Here is a 21,917-nt window from a genome sequence, read left to right as displayed (position 1 = left end):
TATTGGAAGGGTAAGGCAAATTCCTTTGTTTTTGTTGTTCACTAAAGTATGAGGAGTATGAGACAAGAGTTAAGAATTTCAGCTCTCATTTCCTGATATTCACATCTAGATGTTTTAAACAACTCAGGACATACCACCCTTTGTTTGAACCCACCCATTTTTCAAGTGAGCAAAACTATTGGAACAAATAATGTTAAAGTAAATAACATTTAATATTTGGTTACATAACCCTTGCTTGCAATAACTGCCTCAAGCCTGCGACCATAAGCAGTTCCTTTCTTTCTCCACACCTTGGCCTTTCCATCACTTTGGTAGAGATTAATTTTGATCTCATCAGTCCATAAGATTTTGTTCCAGATCTTTTGCGGCTCATCTCTGTACTTCTTTGCAAATTTCAATCTGGCCTTCCGATTCCTCCTGCTGATGAGTGGTTTGCATTTTGTGGTGTGGCCTCTATATTTCTGCTCTGAGTCTTCTTCCAACAGTGGATTGTGATACCTTCACCCCTGCACTGTGGAGGTCGTTGGTGATGTCACTTACTGATGTTTTGGGGGTTTTCTTCACAGCTCTCACGATATTTCTGTCATGAACTGCTGTTGTTTTCCTTGGCCGACCTGTTGGACGTCTGTTGCTCAGTACACCAGTAGTTTCTTTCTTTTTCAGGACATTCGAAATTGTTGTGCTTGCTATGCCCAATGTTTGTCCGATGGCTCTGGTCGATTTTCCTTCTTTTCTCAGCTTGACAATGGCTTGCTTTTCTCCCATAGACAGCTCTCTGGTCTTCATGTTGGTTTATCCTCTTTAATAGGAAATGCAGTCTTTACAGGTTTGAACCAAGGATGATGTTAGTCATGCTGAGATATTTAATGTTTGGACAATCAACCTTAAAGGCAACACCTGGGCAACAAGAAACATCTGTCAGTCAAATGTTCCAAAAGTTTTGCTGACTTGAAAAATGGGTGGGTTCAAACAAAGGGTGATATGTCCTGAGTTGTTTAACAGCGAACAACAAAAATAAAGGAATTTTCCTTACCATTCCAATACTTTTGGAGGGGACTGTATTTATTTCATCCTTCCACATGAATGTTAGTATGTTTTTATCAAATGTAGCCAGGTACACTTTTTATAATGTGCTACATGTGTGGTCTGGCACAAAGGCGTCACAGAAATGTTGCATCAGTGAATCCTGTGCTCTGTTACAGCTACATGGTCTCCCTCAGTAACACACCAGCACTGAGCAACAGCGTTACCACGACCATTTCAGTCTGGCTCAGAGAGAAAAAACAGTCTCATTTGAAAGCCCTGTCCAGCTAAGTGATTTATGTGACATTGATGATGAAGGCAGTTATTCAGGCTGGTGGACCACCCCCTCTCTCTCGTAGGGACGGCCACTCAGGTTAATCAGTTCATTCACTCAGACGCAGTCTGGGGACATCATACGCCAGCTGTTCACAACTAACAAGACTCCACAGAGCAAAATAAAGAGCATTTTATCAGAGCAAGGAGTACTTTGGACGCTTGCTTTATCTATTGTCGATATGTTGTAACCTGCATGAAGCGGCCATTTTGTGTCTCAGCACCTGGTACTAGCCAGTTGTTGCAGTGGATGGCACCACTGCATACACAAGTATATGGACAATGGTATGATACCGTCAGGCTGGAAATTTATAAAGAATAGACTTTACATTTCATGAAACAATGAAGCTACATACAATTCAGCTTAGCCTTCCCAAAGGTATGAGCTTGTTTCATAGCGTATTTAATATGCTGCACGTATGTGGTACTTGCATTTGTAATGTGAGCTGCGTCTGTTAAAATAAACTGACCTGTCCAAGAGCAACTTTAACATTTAACTTTCTTTTTATCAGCGCTTACTAAAAAGAATGTGAAATCATACAACATGCAATAGCAAAGAGAAATGGCAATATTTAATCCCCAGTTAAATGAATCCACTCTGTGGTCAAAGAGAAAAACTCCTTTGCGAGACCACAAAAATATTTTTCTGCTCACATATAAGTAGCCATTTAATTGTCAAAAATGCTATCAATATTATACATTAATACATACATCTGATTCTGAGCGTTAGCTTTGGATGTTAAGAATTTACAAATGCAACAGGATTCAAGTTAATGGATATATAAAAGCCAATGTGCAAAAGAGACAACATGCTCACAACACTTTACAACACTAATGGTCAATGTAGATGCAATAGAGTGTATCTGATGTTACAGACTACAGTTTTTATTGAGAGAATAGACACTTTTTAGGAAAAGCTGCAGTGGTTGAGGGTATTGCCTGCCTGTCCCGCAGCAGCAGGATCAACCCTCCTCAGACACCACCTCTTCCCCCACCCCCTTTTACCCTGTAAATTATAGCAGCACTTTAGCTAATGAAAGAGTTGAAGACCGGGCACTAATAAAAGCCATTAAGTGAATAAAGCACTTCCCCCTCTAACAAAATTAAAGAATCTACTCATTTGAAGAGGGAGGACTCTGTATTAATATTTATGAAATGCGGAACCGGTGGCCCCCCCAAACTCCCCAACCCACGTCCAATCCCAGCCTGACCAAGTCCTCCTTGCCAGTGCACCTATCCCAAGAGAACATCACCAACCCCTCCTAGCTTGAAGGAGGGGCAGGAGATGGGGACTTGAAGGATGCTGAGGGCGCAGTCAGGACAGTCTGCCTGCAGTTGAGCAAGCAGGAAGACCCCAAGACAGCTCAGAGTACCCAGTCTTTGCCTTCATCGCCCTTCAACCAGCTGCAACATCGACTTTGGGGCCAGAGAACGGAAAGGTGGGTTTCTTAGAAAGACCAAATGTGTAGAAGTGACTTTCCAAAGACAGCAGCTGGAGGTTGTCTGTAAAATACAAAGTAAGTTATGACCAAGTCTCAGATTTGTAGTGTTGCATTGATAGTTTGTTGGGTTGGTCACTGTGACCCCTAGTCTGAAGAATATTTCATGTAATTTGCTTTAAATCAGATGGTTTTAATGATAAATTGTTAGAAACTTTTAGACATCCTTCGGTCAAATTTAGAACTAGATTCTGAGATGCATGCGTTTGAACTGCAACTACTGAAGGATCTTGATTGTGGTTATCCATGTCAATTTTTCGAAGCAAGAAAGAAACAAGGTAAGGACGCATAATTATGTATCACAATCATCTGTGCATAAAAAAACCATCACACCATCCCCATCAGCCACACTACATCCCCTTTGAAACATCCTCATTGTTCTGGAAAAACAGAGGTCCGTTTCACCGCCACCACCCACCATTTTCACCCAAAGTACTCCCATTTTCGTGCCATTTGGTCGCAACAAATGCAGGGTTTCTCTTTGGTGCATAAATATGCATTACGGTGTAATTTCATCACACAAAGTGGTCCAGTTGCCAGAGGTCTAAGTTGATTATTGCACCATGCCTTCTCATTTTAGTAAGATGTCCCAGGGGAGCCACGAAAGACACAAGAGAAGGTAACAAGATTGTCAAACCTTTAGGAGAAAAAGCTCTCTTAGGTTGATGGTATCACGACTCTTGACATCGCACTAAGTGACCGTTAACATAGTTAGAACTAAAATGTTAGGAGGGATTGCGTCTTTACTCTGAGAAGACAGAAAATGTCCTCAGATGGACAACAGCAATATAGCCCTGTTGAGTCCGTTGGTTTCAGTGGCCACAAAGACTTATTTTTAAGTCAGTTACTTGTACAATTTCAGAGATTGGACTCTATGAGATGCAGCGGAGATCACTGATGAAACTCTTCTTCCATTGATCAGTTGAGGAACACCCAACAGATGGAGAACTCATTCGATTAAGCCACCATTCCTCAGGCCTGCTATAAATCTTTTCTTGAAAATGTTTCATGTGTATGTTTGTATGATAAAATAGTGACCGAATAAAAAAAAAAAAATTGTCAGTCGCATCTAGTAGAGTTGGGTGCGAAGGACTGGAGGGTGGGGTTTGACGCAGTTTATACGCAGAAAGGGTGTAGTCCTTTTTTCCGCAGTGAACGTGACCTATGACTAATCTTTTTTTTTTATTCTGCAGATATTCTTAACTGCAACTGTCACTTCTTTGCTAATCTATGTAAACCAATGGTGCAATGTATGTATTGGAATGTATTTTTTTTCTTTTTTAACAACCTATCCACGAACCCGGATCCCCTCCCTCACACCTTTGGACTTTTTCGACTCTTGGACTGCAGATACAAATCGAGCTCTTGGATTGTCTTTCAACTGCAAGAAAATACTTTTACGTTAATGTATCTCTTTCAGGGGTTTTGACACTTAACCACACTCCTCAAGGGTGAGTTGGCTGATAGAAGTAAAAAGAAATATTCTGTTTTACTGTTTTTCTCATTTTACCTCCATTTACATTTCAACCAAGTCACAAAGCTTTCAAGTCCCTTGGGTGCCTTATATTGAGCTGGATCCCCTATGAACTGTGTTGATGGTTTTTTGTCTTTGCCCAGGACCCCATTGTGCTTGATCTAACCATGCAGTGTGTCTTCTGTCCATGGTTGTGCCAAGCACCTTGGAGGCTTGTGAGCACTATCTACCTTCAGTTGTGAACCCCAAAGCAATCTAAAAAACTATTTCCATTTTCAAGTCAGTGATGTACTTGTGCATTTTTAAATTTAGAATTTTATGTAAATGAAATGAACATTAAATCAGGCAATAAAACTGAAATATCTGAATAAATTGTGACTCTACGGTACGTACAAAAGGACCTATAACCATAAGGTAATTTTAATTATTTTGTATTTTATAAGTTCATGGCTCTAATTTTGTGTTTATTCTTATTCGTGTTGTTTTATCTCATGATGTACTCTTAAGATGCGGGACTATGACAAATAAATATAATCTAAACATCCTGTGTGGTTTATTGGCAACATTTTAAATGTTGAATGAAGGGCAAGGACTAAGAAGAGAGAGAGTGGGACTCAAAGGGTTTTCTAGCATTCATATAGATAGAACTGCCACTTTCTACAAGCTGGTTGGTGTCAATATGGCAGATTTGTGAAAACGATCAATTACTGTAAGAGCTCAATGGCTTTTAACTATGGTTAATAATTTCCACCATAGGAGGTCATATATTAAAACAATGTACGCTCGGACACTAAGACTACGGATACATCACTGATGTGTAAATCAAACCCTGAGACATACAGGCCCATGTGTTTTAGACAAAGAGTTTATGTTCTTGAAATGATGATACAATTATGAAGTTTGTTTCTCTACTGTACTTCTGAATTGTCCCATAAGTCAAATCACAACTATTGCATTTAACCAACAAATTTTAAATCATTAAACCAGACTCTTCCTTTCTTTATGACTCTTAATTAATCCAGTATTTACTGGCACTTCATGCACTGCAGGCACTGGGGATAATGACAATATACACTATAAAATATAGACCTTTGTGTTTGAATCACTGTCAGAATGACCTTTGCAGCAATAACGTAAACCAAGTGCCTTGACTTGTTACACTGTACTGAGTAAATGCGCTCTATCCTGGAGAAATAAAAATAACCCTCCTTTGTTAAGGACTTGTCATATGGGCAGCAGTTTGTGCCAGAGTTAAAATGATAGATAGTGTCATTATTGGTTACACCATTAAGTGATGTCAGTGGGCTCTCAGTGTGGATGAGGTGATGGGATTTGATTATTTACTGTGTTCCTGCTGTCACGTGTCTAATGTGGAAAAATTATTAGAGGAACAGACACTATGGTACACGTTTCTCCCTGCGACACCTTTCAATGAATAACAGAGTGGACAAATTTGCAAAATAATTTTATCTCTAAAGAAGTATTTTTAAAATGTTATTTTTAACAACAACAATTTAGCTAACACCACACACCATGTCCCAAATCCATTCTACATACGGATTTTAAGCAGGTTTTTGAGTGAGTAGACTTGGTTTTGTTCCAAGCTGACCTTCCTCCCAGACAGAATACAGCAGATTATCCCATTAGACGGGTCTACGGTGGCTGCTTCCCACAAAAACAATGCTAATCGCCCTTTTCTCTACTAAGACAAGGTCAAAACCAAGAACGCTCTGCAATCAACAGCTAAAGACAGTAGGACATGAGAAGATCTGTTTATTTGATCTGATTAGTCACTCTTCCATTTCAAACATTCTTGAAATCACAGGGAAACAAGTGCATCAGCTCATTTGCACATTTTCTTTTTTTGATCCTAAATTCACATGACAGCTAATCACAAATATTATACTTCCTGCAGAAAGGAAAAACAAAAACAGTATGTAACGAGTCTTTTACACTGCTGCAGGTGGCACGCAAATGAGAGAACATTAAAATGTTACATTCGCAAGCTGAACATTAGCAGATGTTGCATAATGTTAAATTGGGTTATTAAAGTCAAAAACAAGCATTTCATTTCCTCCCTCACACTTTCAACATATCTAGTGTATCTCACATCCTACACTGCCATTACTTAATAGAAGTTCACACATTTTTGACACTGGGAATATACTAATACTCAATACCTCTGGGAAACCCCATCACAAAAGTGGATCCCACTGTCCTGCTTTAACTTGTTACTGCAGCTGATTCACTCTGTTGTACCACTTACAACAAATTTTACAAAATTTTAGTACAAGGTGAGATGTTTTTAAACACAAATGTCGGGCTGTAAACAGTGTACTTTATTAGGCAATGTTTTATTCCAAAGCATGTGGTGCTCTTTGTACATTCACAACACCCCCTGCGGACAGTTAATTACAAAAGCAACATGGGTGATTTGGAAGGATGAAATCTACAAAGTTTCAGTAGGATCCACATTAATACCAGAAACTGAAGAACCATGTTTTAGTTCAAACAGGAATTTCCAGCACTCATGAAATGGTCTTATGAATGTACAAGATCTACAGTAACACACAGAACACACAACTCCAATTGCAAGTGCAAACTTTAGTGACGTCTGCTACAACTGTGAACACCAGAAAAACAAAAGAATTTCTCAGCTGAAATGTTACAACTTTAACTCATATGAAATGTAAATGGATTGTGATGTGGCACAAGTACTCTACATTTCTCTAAAATGGGCATTGGTTTATTAAAATATGTCTCCATAGGGTTGCTTTGCCTGTAGTACTAAACTAAAGCGTATCAGTACCATTGTAACTGAGGATTTATGTGGTTTTTATAAGACACTATGCCCCAAATGCTGAAGGACTGGTTTATCTTCAGAAGGCTGTTTTGTCAATGCTGGCAGTTTCGAACAAACGCGGTCATATGGGCAGCGTGAAACCTCAACTGTGCCGACAGCTAAACGCCGCCGTTACCAAAAACAAGCCATTTCATTTTCCATTCTGCGGACAAATTTTCTAATAATGACATAATTTTGTTAGTTTGTTCTTTAGTCCATCCACCTGTCCAGTCATGTAACGATCAATCACCCCCAACCAGTTACTCTAAATCCATGAAATGAAGAAACAGACACATTAGAAAATGTTACCCACAGAGGCCTGAGTTTGTCAGTGCAGAAATCTTGGCCGTAGTTTTAAGTTTCAGTGATAACGTCAACCGGAAGCCAGTCACGCTGGCTGTTCTATGCCCAATACTGCACAACCATTTCAACATCTTGCCAAAAATCACACCAGACACCAACACAGTCATGCAGCTGCCGGCGGTCTGAACAGCCTTTGAAGTCAAGGCTTGTCAACAATGGAATACAAGACAAGAACGCTAAAATGGGAGAACAGTGCTTTGGCAAAAACATCTCTACAATTAAGAATTTTTGGCTCTATCTTACCAACAGTTCTAAGACATGCATCATTACCAAAGGAGGCAAGAAATGCCACGTCATTTCCTGGCTAAGCAAAAATAGTGCCAATGCCAGCAGCCTGAATGAAAATTTCCATGGCAACATTTTCTCCAATATGCTGTCACCAGTAAAGTCCATTATTCTTCTGGCATCACATCTACAACCAATATAAAAATGTCTATGGATGGACATACTGTATATTTGTGTAATGTAGGTTGCAACTTCCATTTGCAGTTCACTCAGTGTACTGTACCCAAAAGGTTGTGGCTGGAGGGTTTAATTTGGGTTCAAGTGCAAGTGACAACACACCAATATAACCCCCGGTCTATAAAATATCCATCTCAAGCGTAGATCTGTCCAGGACCACCTGCGTGTTGGTTTTCTCCACTCAGGCGTTCCTGGCTCGGCTGGCGGTTGGTGTCACTGGATTTAATCACAGCTGCGTAGTCGTGGATGCCAACTTCCAAGTTCTTGGCCCTCAATGCAGCAGTATGTAGCTTCTCTAGAAAATCAGGCATACCTGACAGAGGCACAAAGAGAGCCTCCTTATCATCATCATTATCAGATAATATGTACACTCAGTGGGAAAACAAAACGTATGGGAGGAAAGAAATACATTAGAAAGTATAAAAATTGCACAATGTAACAGCAAGCAAAAATGCTAAACATTTGCAGGTTCCAGCTTCTTACATGTGAAGATTTGCTGCTTGAATACCATTGTTAATTGAATAACTTTGGGGTTTTGACTATTTGCTGGACAATAAAAGGAATTTCAATAATGAAATATGATTATAAAAAATAATTATATGCATCTCTATCCTGTGAAAAGAGCTCACCACTTGACACCATCCAGTTCACACAGTAACGGGGAAAGACAGTCTGAGGGTTATCACTGTAGGTCAGCAGGTAATCAAATCCATTCTGTAAAAAAAACAAAACACAAGACAACTTCAGTGGCTACAAAACACAGGACCCTGGATGCACGATAAATTCATTTGTGAAGCAAAAAAACCCCACATTTATCACAAACCTCATCAAAGGACTTGTGCGGACGTATGACCATCTTTGACTGGTATGAATGGACTCTCACAAAGTCCTGAGTCTCTGGGACTCTGGGATGCTGCACGGCTCTACACAACAGAGTTACAAATACACAACATGAAAAGATGCAGAGAACTTACTCATTTAGTAATGTATCAAATCTAAACCATATTCAACTCCAGAAACACATGATGTTTTAAGTCCCACCTGGATACCAGGATCATGAGGTTGTTCTCTACATCAACATCATAGCGGCGCACATACACATAGTCCCTCGAGTACATGGGATACTGTAAGGAGAGATTAAAGATTGTTAAATACAGCTGACAAATAAAAAAATACACACAGATGAATATAATGTTACTTCACTAGAAGTTGCTCTTGACTGAACGATAAGCCAAGCTCAATCACAGTTTACTCGTACAAAAAAAGAAAAGAAAAAAAAGTGCCCTATGTACACACACACACCATGCAGAACAAATAGCCTCCTCACTTTAAGTATAATTGCTATCCAACTGGACTTGGTTGAAGATACAGTTCAGAACTGAAGAAGTCCTTCCAGTATCTTCAACCAAGTCCAGTTGCCCTCGACTTTAACCTTCGTTGGATAACTATGACCTGGATGACTGAGAATCTTCATAGACATATAATTGCAATCAACAGAAACTCACAGGAAAGTGTGTTGCCCAATGTACAACTTCAGAGCCTGTACTGACATCTCTGTCCACCACTTCAAGCTTGATAACCAGAGAATCCCACTTCTTCCTGTACTCTGTATCCAACTGGGGGAAAGGAGAAAGCATAAGTCAAGGTTAAAATGCTTAATATAGCACATAGAGTGAGTGTTACAGTTGCTTTTGTCCTGCACACATACAGCGCAAGCACATTAGTTGTGTAAGAGCAGCTGGGTAATGGAAACGCAAAACAAGCTTAATAAATATACCACACACACAGTCCTTCCAAAAAATAAGCACACGTGACAGTCCCACAGTGATGAACATTAAATCTTGAACTAAATTCCTACTTTTACAAGTTGGGTCCACTTGCATAATTTTATTTCAATAATAATAAATAAAAAAATTTACCATGGTTCATAAGTCAGACTTCAAGAATGAGGAGATTGCGGTTTCCTTATTGTAAGGCAGTAACTCAGTAGAACAATTTATGCTTTTCAATTAATCATTATTTGAGACTTGACATATTCCTAGTGGCACAATAGGAGATATGAAAAGTCTGTACCTGTACATTGAAGAACTGCCTTGGGGTGACATCATTGTAGGAGCCCAACACTGCAAATAAAACATATATAAAAAGGATGCAGACTCTTCAAATAATTTCAATTTATACAGCACCAATTCAAAACAAAAGTTATTTCATTGCACTTTTCATATAGAGCAGGTCTAGACCATTAACAAAGACCCAATAATTCCCACTATGAGCAAGCACTTGGGCACACAGGAAAGGAAAGGGGGAAAAAAACAAACAAAAAAAACCACTCCCTTTTATCAGGTAGAAACCTTGAACACTGACTTGACTCAGGCTGGGTGGCCGTCTGCCTTGGCCAATATCATTACAACCAAACTTAAAGCACTCAGTAACTCAGAAGGTTGGATGCATGCTTTATCTGCATTTCAGAAACCTAGTTATGCGTGTTGGCTGACCTTTGTATTCATAGAGGTGACTGTTGGGTATGGGGCGCTTCCACACTTTGAAGTCCCTCTTCTCCATCACAACCTCCCAGCCAGGTTCCATGTGCCCGGCCACTGTCCCAGAAGCTGTGTTTAAACATTTTACAGCCTCCAGGGCCTGAATCTCAAGTCCACACCTTCAAAAAGGTAAGCAACAAACAGGAAGGTTGTTCAGCATACTGCACATTACAGATCATAATTAGTTTGTCAGTACGAAATGGTGCATTGCTCATACAGATGGATGACAAATTAAAGGGAAAACTATGCAAGTGTTTTAGTAACATGTTGAGCCTCGAAAAACATTCTACAAGTCTCTGTAATTTCACTAGAGGGATGAACACCATTCTGCAAAGGATATTCCCTCATTTGGTTTTCTGATTGAGGTAGGCGATCAACTGGGATGACATCTGGTGAATGTGAAGGTCATAGCATATAATTCACATCATTTCCATACTACATACAAAGCATGCAGTGAGCCCCACGTGCCCTCTATGGAAGCATCTGCATTTGTTATGCCTCCACTCATTCACGTGTGCATTTAAAGAGAAAATCAAACCTGCGAATTTCCTCATCTTGGATCTTCTCGTTCTCCCACATGAAGACACCAACCAGGGCCGCTACAAGTCTCCCAGTTGGGGCGTGCTTGCTTTGAAATCTGCGCCATATGTTCCCAACCAGGGTCCACCTGGTCCGCTCGGAGTACAGGTTGGAGTAAAGCTCGCCGATCTGACAAGCGCGCCGGAGCCTCTGTCCCGTCACAAAGCTGCAGTGGTCCGCAAAAATGGAGAGCAAGCCCTTCCTCTTTTGGGCAGATCCCGCGACCTCACTGGCACCGACGCTTGCCCTCTGGAGCCAGGACAACAGCAGGCCCATGCCCCTGCCCAGCCATGGGACTCTCTCAAGCTTTCCTCTGCCCTCCTCGACAGTTCGCCTGAACGACCTGCTGCTCGGAAGCCTCATTGTATTTACTCCGATCTCGCAGATCGGACGACGGGGAACGGAGTGAAACATGACAGCTAAAACCGTGACAAGTTCCCAAAGACAAAATAAATGTCAGCAAAGTTCAGTAACGTTAGCCAGCTAACGAATTTCACAGCCAAAGCTAATAGTCTGCTGAGATGCGCAATGCATTACCTTTACACAGATAGTGTGGTCGTTTGGCAAGCAAAAACTCGTGATTTTATTCTGGTTGTAACGTTAACTAGTTATCGAGCTGTCTACGAGCACGCGACATACAACGTTAGCATTAGCTATCCCTGTTTACTGCCTACTAACGTTAGTGCGACACAGATGAACTACACCCCAACAACAGCGCCGCACTTATTTCACAATAGAAAAATCTATCGTGTAAATTACGTCGTCTACAGTAACTCAATTGTCTACCTGTGTTTCTTTCATGGAGACAGCCTCATGTTTTTCTAACTCTAGCAGCGTATTTGACCTCTTCCTTACTATCTCTCACACACCCACTCGGAAACCCCGCCTTACAGATTGTAAAGCGGAAGTTCATTGGACGTTTGTTGTTCTAGGGGAAATTTGATTGGTCCTACTGGGAGCCAGTATTAAATTTAGCTACTCGAGCGCCAGCATGTGCGCCAGCACATCTCATAATCGTGCTCTAACATATATTTTGGTGACTGTGGCTCTGAACGGCACTGCATGAGGGCGACTCTAACTTCCTCTGTCCAGTATGGGCTCAGCTTTCCGCAGACCCTGATCCTGGACGAGCCTAGAAATTATAGCTTCTCCTCATGGCAGCTAACCTGAGTAAAATCTGATCCCAGTTCAGCGAAGTAACTAGAGTTTAAGTAACGTTAGAGGGCGGCAGGTTCACCTTTGTGATACATGTTTTCTTGGCTGAAATTATGTAGGCTATATTTGTGCTGTAGATAAATATGATTTGTAGTTTGTTCTTGCAATGACCGAGCTGACGTTACAGTTTCAAAAAACATTTAACCGAAACACTTCCTCAATGTCAAAATTAGTGAAGTATTTGGGTGGAAAATAGTTTGGACTAATTTTGACATTGTAATACTTTTTTCTTCTTTATTGAGCAAAATATAAATAAATTGACTGGTAATAAATATACGATCATACAAAACATATAGGCAGCATGATGGGCAGAGAAATAAATCTTAATTATCAAAATGTTATCAGTGTAATTACGCCAGATGGCGGTGTTTAACCATGCAGAGAAGAAGAAATGTTGCCATAGCTCACTCTAGAAGTAATACACTCTTGGGAGGTGTGATTCATTTTAGACATGAAACATTGTCTGGTTTGTACAATAATAAGTTTGTCTTTGTACTTATGTTCAAACAAGGTTTGTAAAAAAAGATTACACTAGAGGCTCAATCTTAAAGCATTTTTTTATCCAAATCATTTAAATGTGCTCAGCAGCATTACTGTATCTACTGCACTTAACACTGAAAAGGCTCTATTGTATAATTTGGCTCACTAGGAATCAGTGGAAGTAACATGTTGGTATTCCTTTTCCCTTTGTTCAACCTTGTAATTAAATCATTTATTCAGCAATTCACTGAATTATCTTGTGCAACTTAACATGTCAAAAACTTTTATTAACAAAATAGGCCAAAGGGTAATGGAATACAATGGAATAAAATCACACAATTTCATAATTTTTGACTACAGAGCCATTTTATTGCTTAATTTGTGTGTAATTAGAAGAAATATTTTATTTAACCGTCAAGGCAGTGTTAGCAGGAGTCATGTGAGTCTCTCTCAAGGAAAGTTTTGAATGACTTCAGTAGTCTATCATGAGAGAATAATCATATGACAAGATGTTTTTTGTCAGCAAACACATCGTGTGCCTCTCTCACAGTTCACTTAACTCTATCATCAATCATTAGTTTGACTGTCCTATGCAGTTAGAATATTTACATACAGGATGTACGCCATATTTCAAAAAGAAAAATGGTTATATCCCATCATGGTTATAGCCTATTTCATCATGGTGTCCGGTGCCCTTTCTGAGACTCTGACAAAATGAAGAAGCCACTGTCATTTCAAGTAGGCTACGTTTGAAATCGGTCTATTCAGGACAACTGGAGTAGAAGCTAGAATAAACAAACATCAGTAAACATGAATTCCGAGTTATTTTCTGACACTGACAACCGCCCTATCTAATCATTTATTAAGTCTAGGTCACTTCTCTGTAACTGGCCTCTGCTTACTGGCAAGGGAGTACACAGGGAGGTGTTATTTGTGTGAGTATCTGCTATATTTGGCTGAAGAGGGAGTTAAAGAACACGCAATGTATTTCTTTTGAAGTTTCGAATGGAGTTCTAGAAATTACGAGAGTAAAACTCCCCCCTATTGAGTAGTTTTCAAACAGATGTAATTGCCACGCCTTCCTTTGTGAGATGCTGCCTTCGTGTGCTAAGACAAGAATCGTAATTACAAGCGATCCCGGCCGACCCTACCCTAGACATGCCCAATGGACTGGGAATTAGGAAATTTTCCATGATCCTCAAAAGAAGTGACGTCAATTAAGAAGAGACAATGGACAATGGATCTCGCAGTAAAATAATAATTATATGTGCTTATATTACATCAGTATCCCATGTAGCCTAAATAAATATCCTAGCGTGGTGTGTTTCGTTGCTGTCATGCAAATACAAAACACGCTTTGGCTAAACAGTAATCAGCCAAACACATTTTGCTTTGCTTAGTGAGCACTTCTTCCATTCAGCATATCACGTCTCTCTTGAACATAATAAAAAGAACAGTCACCAAAGTAAACGACTTTTGTTAGAGAGTGAATGTTGTTATCATTTCCGGTCGAATGCACTTGAATGAATAACAAGTCTTGTGTAATGCAGTTAACATCACCACCACCGGGTGTTTTTCCTGCACAGTTTGGACGTGACATTAGAGCCTACAAGTCCTGCATTCAAATTGTTAATTAAGTAAAAGTATTAGTAGTAAAATGTAGGCTACTTCAAGTATCAAAAGTAAAAGTACCCATTTTGCAGCAAAATGACAATGTTTTAGTATTGTATTTTTGGATTTTATTATTATAAGCGACTGGTTGAGGTACTGTAGAGCTACTATTGGGTAGATTAACCTACATATAGTAATCCATTGTATTTTAGAACCTCAACACAGGTTTTGTAAGCTACAATAACTTGATCTGCAAAATAACTAGTAGGCCTAAATACAACTATTAAACTTGAAAACTCATCTCTTCCGAGAACACTTTCTCTTATAACACCTCTAACTCCTAACCTCTAACATGTTCTTCCTGTGCTCTTCTTCTTCTATCCCCTACAATGATCTTGTATTGATTGCACTTTTTGTTTTGATTGCACTTTTTGTTAACTCTTACTTCCTTCCCTAGGTATCTACCCCATTGATGTGATATGTACTGTGAGCTCTTACTAGTATGTATTGTCAGTTGTAGATCTGTAGTTGATGCTCTGTTGATGCTTTTATGTTGTTCCTCAAATGTAAGTCGCTTTGGATATGCCAAATGAGTAAATGTAAATGTAAGTGTAAATGCAGCAGAATTCAAAGTACAATGTTTCCATCTGAAATGAAGTGGAGTGGTAACAAATGAGCATGAAATGGAAATACTTAAGTGAAGTATAAATACCTCAAAATTGTAGGATACTTAAGTACAGTGCTTGAGTAAATAGTTAATTACATTCCACCACTGTGTATTTATAGAGGAACGGATATATACAGTAAAGTGTCCTAATACTACAGAAATGTATAGTAAGTATAATGGTTATTTTAGAAGTGGAAGTGGATTTAATCCAGATTTTTCTGTAGTGTTTGTGGGTATATACTTTGAGTTAAATATAATAGAGAAGAGAAAAGTAATGTTGCATAAGAAGACTCGCTGAGAAAGGGATCTTCTGCCTAGTGGGACACATGGATGTATTATTAGAACATTTAGTTCTCAAGCCTCCATGGCAGACTACTTCCATCCACTCAGCGCGTGATGAGGAGTGAAAAAAGAGAGAGAGGAGTCTTGCTGAAAGCTGGGCGGCGCTTCCTGAAGGGTGTATCCAATAAAAAAAGAAACCCCCGGCTCCGTCCACCGGCACGAGCAAGTTCTACACACGCGGCTACAACTCTCATTCAAACTGAGACGGTTCTCGACGCGAAAAGGCGGATTTATTCCACACCGAATCAGATAGTCGTAAATACCCTTTTTGACGTGGTGACTTTTTTTTATCGCGAGGCAGCTTTGTTGGAAGGATTTTGTTCATAATACGGAGACATTTTTCAGTATCCCGCGCGCGCTATCGTAACTGTGCGCGCGCTAACGTTAATTAGCTTACTGGCTAGCAAGAGCTATTCTCAACAGGACAGAACTGCAACGTGTGGTAAGTGCTCTAATTTACATTTTCTGTCCGAATAAAGAGCTCCTTGTTGTGTATATAACGTTAGTGAGCGAAAACCGCAATTAAGATGAACGTCACCATTTTATTTTAAGCTAATGCTAACATTAGCGCAGTAAAAGACCCTTGTGTAAGTTATTCATCGCTATTGAGATGAGTTTGCTAACGTTGGTATCTGATCCGTTGAAAGGCCCTGTGTGGTATAACCGAAGACAGACACTTGACATTATTGTAGGTTTAACGCCTTGTGTGAACAATGACAGACTGTGGTTGTGAGTTTCTGTTAACATCCCCGTTAGGATCGTCAAACACCTGCCTCGAACCAATATCAACGGCGCAATGAAAATGGTCCTTTACGTTAATGTTGAGCTAACCGAGCGGTGTTGACCATCTCTCCAGCTCGGCAGGTCATTAAACTTGTCTCGACGCAACGGTGACTGCCCATCCGGTCAACCGGAGGTAACGTTAAGTTACCGCCTGTGTGCCTCGGGCGCTTCCCCGTTTACGAAAAAACACGTCAAACATAATTAAAGCTGATGATACTAGGCGCAGTATCTATTTTAACAACAAATCAAATACATAATGTCAAGCCCTTTCTGTTAAGTCGTGTGAACCGGTATGAACAGTCAGCGCTGGTTTTGGGGGCTGTGCTCTATGAATGGATGACGACACGTGCCTATGTAGGAAATATATAAAATGTCTCCTGTAGATAAGACCCTGTTTATCTCGCAACGGCCTTTTATGGCCAGCAACGCCAAATAAAAGACGGCAATAAACTAGAAAATAAGTTAAGTGTCGGTGTAAAATTAGAGGACGTTGGTGTAATGTAAGCACCGGCCCCTTCCTGCGACATGTACAAAAAATGGCTTCCCATTGGGTTTTCATGAAAGGCAGCTAATGTTTCTAGAGATCCTCCTTCCGGTCCAAGCGTTTACTACTGTTTTTTCCCCTGCTTCTCGTGTTGTTTTATCTTATACGGTCTGTAAAGAAGCTGATTCTTTGGGTAAAACCTTCCCTGACTTCCGCGCATTTCTTTCAGTGTGTCAGTGTGTCGGTCTGCTTTTACATGAAGGTGAATTGAGGAGAAACTCTTATTAAAAGAAGGCTATGTCTGTCTTTTGTCTTTTTCAGGATGTACCCCTGCTCATCTGCAGTTACAGTTGCACAATGGCTTTCTGTTCACTCTGCTTGATGGCTCAGCACCAAAGGAAAATCAACAGATCTAGTACAATTACAGGATAGCAATAAGCCCACACTATATACCTCCGTTTACCTTAATTGTTTTCTGGTCCTTGCCAGGTAAACGCTTTACAAGTTTGCACTGCTAAATCTCTGAAATCCTGTTTAAAACAGGTGGGCCTGAAGAGAATTTAATTATTTATTTTACCACATACCTCTTTATTTTAGTAGCTGCTGTTTCAAAATAGCATTATAAAGCTATTCTGACAGGCATTCATCCCTTTTAAGATTGTGAAGCAATTCGTCTATAGTCTACAATCATGGTTTCAACAACTGCGACTGCAATAATACTGGTCAGCACAGTAGGGCTAGCGACCCAGACTGCTCTGACAGAATATATGTGGCTGTTGATTGTTGGCTTCATCATCGCCTTCATCTTAGCCTTTTCTGTGGGTGCCAATGATGTTGCCAACTCATTTGGCACAGCAGTGGGCTCTGGAGTGGTCACCTTGCGCCAGGCGTGCATTCTGGCTACAGTGTTTGAGACTCTGGGCTCTGTGCTCCTTGGGGCCAAAGTGAGCGAAACCATCCGCAAGGGTATCATTGACGTGGGCATGTACAACGGCTCTGAGCATGTGTTGATGGCTGGATCCATCAGTGCCATGTTTGGTGAGTATCTGAAGCTTATCTTGTGTGTAATTAAACCTGTGGCCATTGAACCCTGTGAGCAGAGCTTGTTGGCACGTAAGGACTGTTCTTACAACAAAATTTTTTAAATGTCAAATCAACACCTCAGAATAGGCTGTAACTAAATTAGTGAAACATTTTCACATGATTTTATCATTCTATTTGAATAATTGCCCAAATTACTTTACTTGGAAAATGTCTGACTTCTAGCTGTTAAAAACATTTAAAACATTTGCTGTTTATAGCCATTTCATATGATTTTTGTTTTCTTGACATTTCCCTGTTTTGTATTGTGTTTTGCCATGAGACTGCTGTGAGCCCTCTGTGTCCTTTTTGCCAGTTTTGAAAGTTGTCTGAAAAGGCATGTGGAAAAGCTGAGGCGAGGTCAATATGTCTAGTCTAACATGTTTCATTTTCTCATTAGGATCTGCTGTGTGGCAGCTGGCCGCCTCCTTCCTTAAGCTCCCCATCTCTGGAACACACTGCATTGTTGGTGCTACTATCGGCTTCTCGCTTGTTGCCAGAGGCCAGCAGGGAGTCAAGTGGTTTGAACTCCTCCGCATCGGTAAGTAGTCAGATGCTCTAATCAGCTGTCCTAGAAATGTTCTCAGTGTTTGGTTGAATTGCATCACATTCTATATTAATGTAATGGCAGGGTGTGACCGGTAATGCACTGTTATAATACATTAGGCAGTGTTTTTGTTTGTGTTGAGGACTGTCAATATCCAGGTCAACAATCCAGTCTTAGACATTTATGAATGGCCTTTTCAGGTTTAGAGCTAAATCCACAACACAAACAGTGTTTGGTATATAAATCTGTAGTAATTCTAATAGTCAGTAATGTTTTGTAGAGTGGAGTGGGCTGTCAAGACAGAACACAAGGCAATTTTACTTTAGTACTAAATTAGTTAATTTTACTTTTCTTTTTTAAAGGAATATACAATACCAGTACTGATTTCACAAGTTGTTTCTCACATTTGTTGCATCAGATGGTGGATTGCAGGTCTATGTTCCTCAACAGAAAGCCCGAAAGCTGATGTAAACCAGTCTGTTTGCCCTTTAGAAGTTCTGTATGGAAAAGGCCTGAAATTTTATGTTGACGTCACAATAAGAACCCTTATTGACTGACTGGCTGCATAAGGTGTAAAGATCAACGTGGTCCGTCCATGGGACCGGTAGCTGGGTTGACTAAACATCCAAAGAATTTCTCCTTTACCAGAGGAATGACCTGACATGTCAGGAATGTTTCCCAACAAGATTTTTTTTTTTTTTTTTCTTGAATAAAGCAATAGTGAATTTCCTAGAATGCAGTTATTTTCAAGGAAGAGTAGAAGGACAGTTTTTTTTGTGTTTTGTGACAATTGTCACATACTACAACTACACTAAATTGCGTTACTCTTTATTTTTAATTTACAGTTGCTTCCTGGTTCCTGAGTCCCCTTTTGTCTGGAATAATGTCAGGCATTGTTTTCTACTTTGTGCGTGCGTTCATCTTACGCAAGGTAAGTTAGCTCTTCAAGTTGTCGATAGTATTTGTGAGCAAGACGAGAACCTTCCGTGGTCATACGTTTTTAGGTCAGTTTCAACACTGTACTAGTCCATGGTCAAAGTGAAATTGAGGAAATGTTTGTTGCATGCCAAGAATAAAGCTGCCGTTGACTGAAGCAGTTCCTTATTCTACATACATGCATAATACAGCAAGGCTCATGCTAACTTGTCCTTATTATGCCATAAACTGTAACCTGACAACAAAATTGGGCAATTCTGTCCACACAGTGGAATTTGTATTTCAGACTAGGTGCTCTGTTTTGTTCCCGTAGAAAGACCCTGTGCCTAATGGATTGAGGGCCCTGCCTCTGTTTTACGCCGTGACCATGGGAATCAACCTGTTCTCCATCATGTTCACTGGAGCTCCGAGTGAGTATCATTGTTTGAGTCATTTTGCTCTGCATGCCTGCCCACAGCCACAGCTTAAAATAAACTGCTCCCTCAGACAGCCGGATGCCCACACCTATTCCAGATTGAACCAGACTGTGTTTACCATTTTCACAGAAGCCTTGTTTATTTTAACATGTTTTTGGGGATCTCTTGCTTGTGGTTCTATGTGGGTCATAGCTGGAATGAAGGTTTTGAGAGGAGCATGACAGGGAGATGGAAATAAGATTTCACTTAACTCTTGACGTCACTGGCTGTGCCCTTCAGACATGAAAAGAGAAGTAAAGGGAGTGTTGGAAATGCTCATAGTTGTCCACTGCCAGTAATTTTGTATAGTAATGCTCTGAATACTTGTTGGCTTTTCGTCGAATCTCTCCAATAAATGAGCAACTTTTGCTCCTTTTTGTTCTCTTCTCTCTACAGGGCTACAGATGTTAGCTGGCCTGGGCCATTAAATGGCTGCTACAGGCCAGAGTTTGACTAGCAGTGAGGAGATCACTTGCAGTTCCAGCATAGCCGATAACCCTGCTTAGTCAGGCACATTTTGTACAGTTGTGTGAAGTCCCTCACACATCAACACACTGTACGTGAGGTCCTGTACTTGGGTACCTAACGGTAAAAAAAAAAAAAGGGTGCAAGGTTGCATTTCAGACGCCTTTTTAACAAACTCACTAAATCTTCCGTGAAGTTTGGTGTTTAGAATTTTATTTTTAGATTCACATGGACCGTAGACGAGTGCAAATTGTCACCACACACAGTGTTAAAGCCTCAAGACTGCAGGGAAGCCAGGTTAACAATGGGATAATCATTGTTCTTAATGTTCAATTTCCCATAATTAGATGAAGAAAGAATCCCAGCTAATTCAGTATGCATCATTTGATAATATTTCTTTAAACAGGTTTTTTTTTTTTTTTTTTTTTTTTCCCCTTGTTTATGTCAGGCCCAATTTTAGTTAGTGTACTACACTGGCACACAAGACAGCAAAATCTCCCCTATTGCTGATATATGCACCCAAATGCAGCAGTGGTATCTGCAGCTAACAGAGTACAGTATGTTTGGTTTCCTGTGATAAGACTCAGCGTTTCCCTGATCTATATCCTATCACAGTGGTGCGATTGGACACCAAGCATCTCACAGCACATTCCTATACTCAGTATATACACCGGTAGCAGAGACCTCAAGTCAACATGTGCATGAAGTGCGGGCCAAAGAATTTGAGGGTCAGATGTCGATCCTTTACAGACGATTGCTTGGTGTGATTTGGGTTCTTCACACCTTTTTTATAAACTACTGCTGTCACTCCACTGTAGCCCCTTTCATTGTAAAATTAAAATCTATCCAGAAACAGAATTATGATATGACTCCGACCCTGAATCATCTGATTATGAAGACTTCGGGCTTTCTAAGACTATATAAAATCAGTGTCAACTATTCTAGACATCTCAGAGATGCTAGGTACTGTTCCTACACTTACCCTCAATTCTGTCCATGCTGCCTACCTTTACAGAAATGTCAAATTGTGGTTTATATGACTACATGGGTGTATGTTTCAAAGTGCTGAGTATCATAGTGATTGTCGATACCACACACACTCCTCAATTGATGAACTTCAGTGCGTTTAGCTGGATACAAATTTTCTGCCTGGGTTACCCTCTGATAAACACCCAGTGGCATTGGTTGCTCCGGGCACACCAAAAGATCTGCAATATGCTTGACTTCTTTTAACCATAGCCATGGTTTAGTATGAAACTAAATCAAGTGTCTTCAGAAGCTGCAATTGTCATGGATAGATACTAATTGTGAGGAGTGAATATTGGGCTTACAGATCCCCTCGGTGCTGATACTTAATGCAGCCGTCACTTAATCCTAATACTCTTGGTAAGTGCTACAGTAGAAAAAAGTGAGGACAACTAACCAAAGTTTCCAAGCCAAGTGAGTCATAAATGGCCACTTTAATTGTCATTCTAATTGAGGGTTGAGGGTGCACACACAGTACTGGGGGAACAAAACAACAAACCATGTTTGTGTGTAATATAGGCCACGGGATACAGAGGTTTCAGGGAGGGGTGTGGAACGCAGCCGTGGTTAAATTCAATTTCCTTTGCCGTCCTATTCATCCCACTGCAGGGCTGTGGTATAAACTCGTCCCTTTGTGTGGGAGTGTTTATCAGACTGTTAGACCCAGGCTAGTTTTTAAATCCTCTTTTATATTTTGTAAGAAGTTACTCA

The 21,917-nt window shown here is 40.2% G+C and overlaps 2 protein-coding genes across 4 annotated transcripts; one reads left to right on the top strand and one right to left on the bottom strand.

The window, feature by feature from the left end:
• Nucleotides 1–6,085: 6,085 nt before the first annotated feature.
• stard7 (StAR-related lipid transfer (START) domain containing 7) lies at nt 6,086–12,498 on the bottom strand. 3 transcript variants are annotated; one of them, XM_038733464.1, is made up of 9 exons: nt 11,902–12,498; nt 11,075–11,534; nt 10,492–10,655; nt 10,070–10,119; nt 9,502–9,612; nt 9,038–9,120; nt 8,820–8,919; nt 8,626–8,710; nt 6,086–8,309 (listed from the first exon to the last, which is right to left on the bottom strand). In XM_038733464.1, the coding sequence occupies exons 2-9, from the start codon at nt 11,527–11,529 to the stop codon at nt 8,131–8,133; spliced, it is 1,227 nt and encodes a 408-aa protein (XP_038589392.1). In that variant the 5' UTR covers nt 11,530–11,534; nt 11,902–12,498; the 3' UTR covers nt 6,086–8,130. The 3 variants fall into 3 exon arrangements, with proteins under 3 accessions (XP_038589392.1, XP_038589391.1, XP_038589390.1); XM_038733463.1 differs by having other exon boundaries at nt 11,653–12,495; XM_038733462.1 differs by having other exon boundaries at nt 11,075–12,493.
• A 3,069-nt stretch (nt 12,499–15,567) lies between these two features.
• Nucleotides 15,568–19,670, top strand: slc20a1b (solute carrier family 20 member 1b; the record flags this gene model as incomplete). Its single annotated transcript, XM_038733877.1, is given in 5 exon segments — nt 15,568–15,872; nt 17,019–17,735; nt 18,178–18,318; nt 19,170–19,255; nt 19,574–19,670. Coding segments are annotated over 4 exon segments (673 nt in total), but the record flags the coding sequence as incomplete, so codon positions are not given.
• Nucleotides 19,671–21,917: the final 2,247 nt, after the last annotated feature.

This window comes from Micropterus salmoides, unplaced genomic scaffold (genome assembly GCF_014851395.1).
Source record: "Micropterus salmoides isolate LMB-PRFRI ecotype aquatic unplaced genomic scaffold, ASM1485139v1 Ms_hic_scaffold_20, whole genome shotgun sequence".
NCBI lineage: Eukaryota > Metazoa > Chordata > Actinopteri > Centrarchiformes > Centrarchidae > Micropterus > Micropterus salmoides.
The sequence above is the reverse complement of the archived record's forward strand: the minus strand, read 5'-3'. Positions and strand labels throughout refer to the sequence as shown.

Bases quoted from the DNA above. Each gene is read 5' to 3' on its own strand.
- stard7 (XM_038733464.1), bottom strand. From the start codon at position 11,529: ATGTTTCACTCCGTTCCCCGTCGTCCGATCTGCGAGATCGGAGTAAAT. The intron at 9,613-10,069 runs GTACAGACTTTT...CCTTTCCCCCAG, and splicing joins GGCAGTTCTTCAATGTACAG to TTGGATACAGAGTACAGGAA. The intron at 8,310-8,625 runs GTGAGCTCTTTT...TGCCTCTGTCAG, and splicing joins GAACTGGATGGTGTCAAGTG to GTATGCCTGATTTTCTAGAG.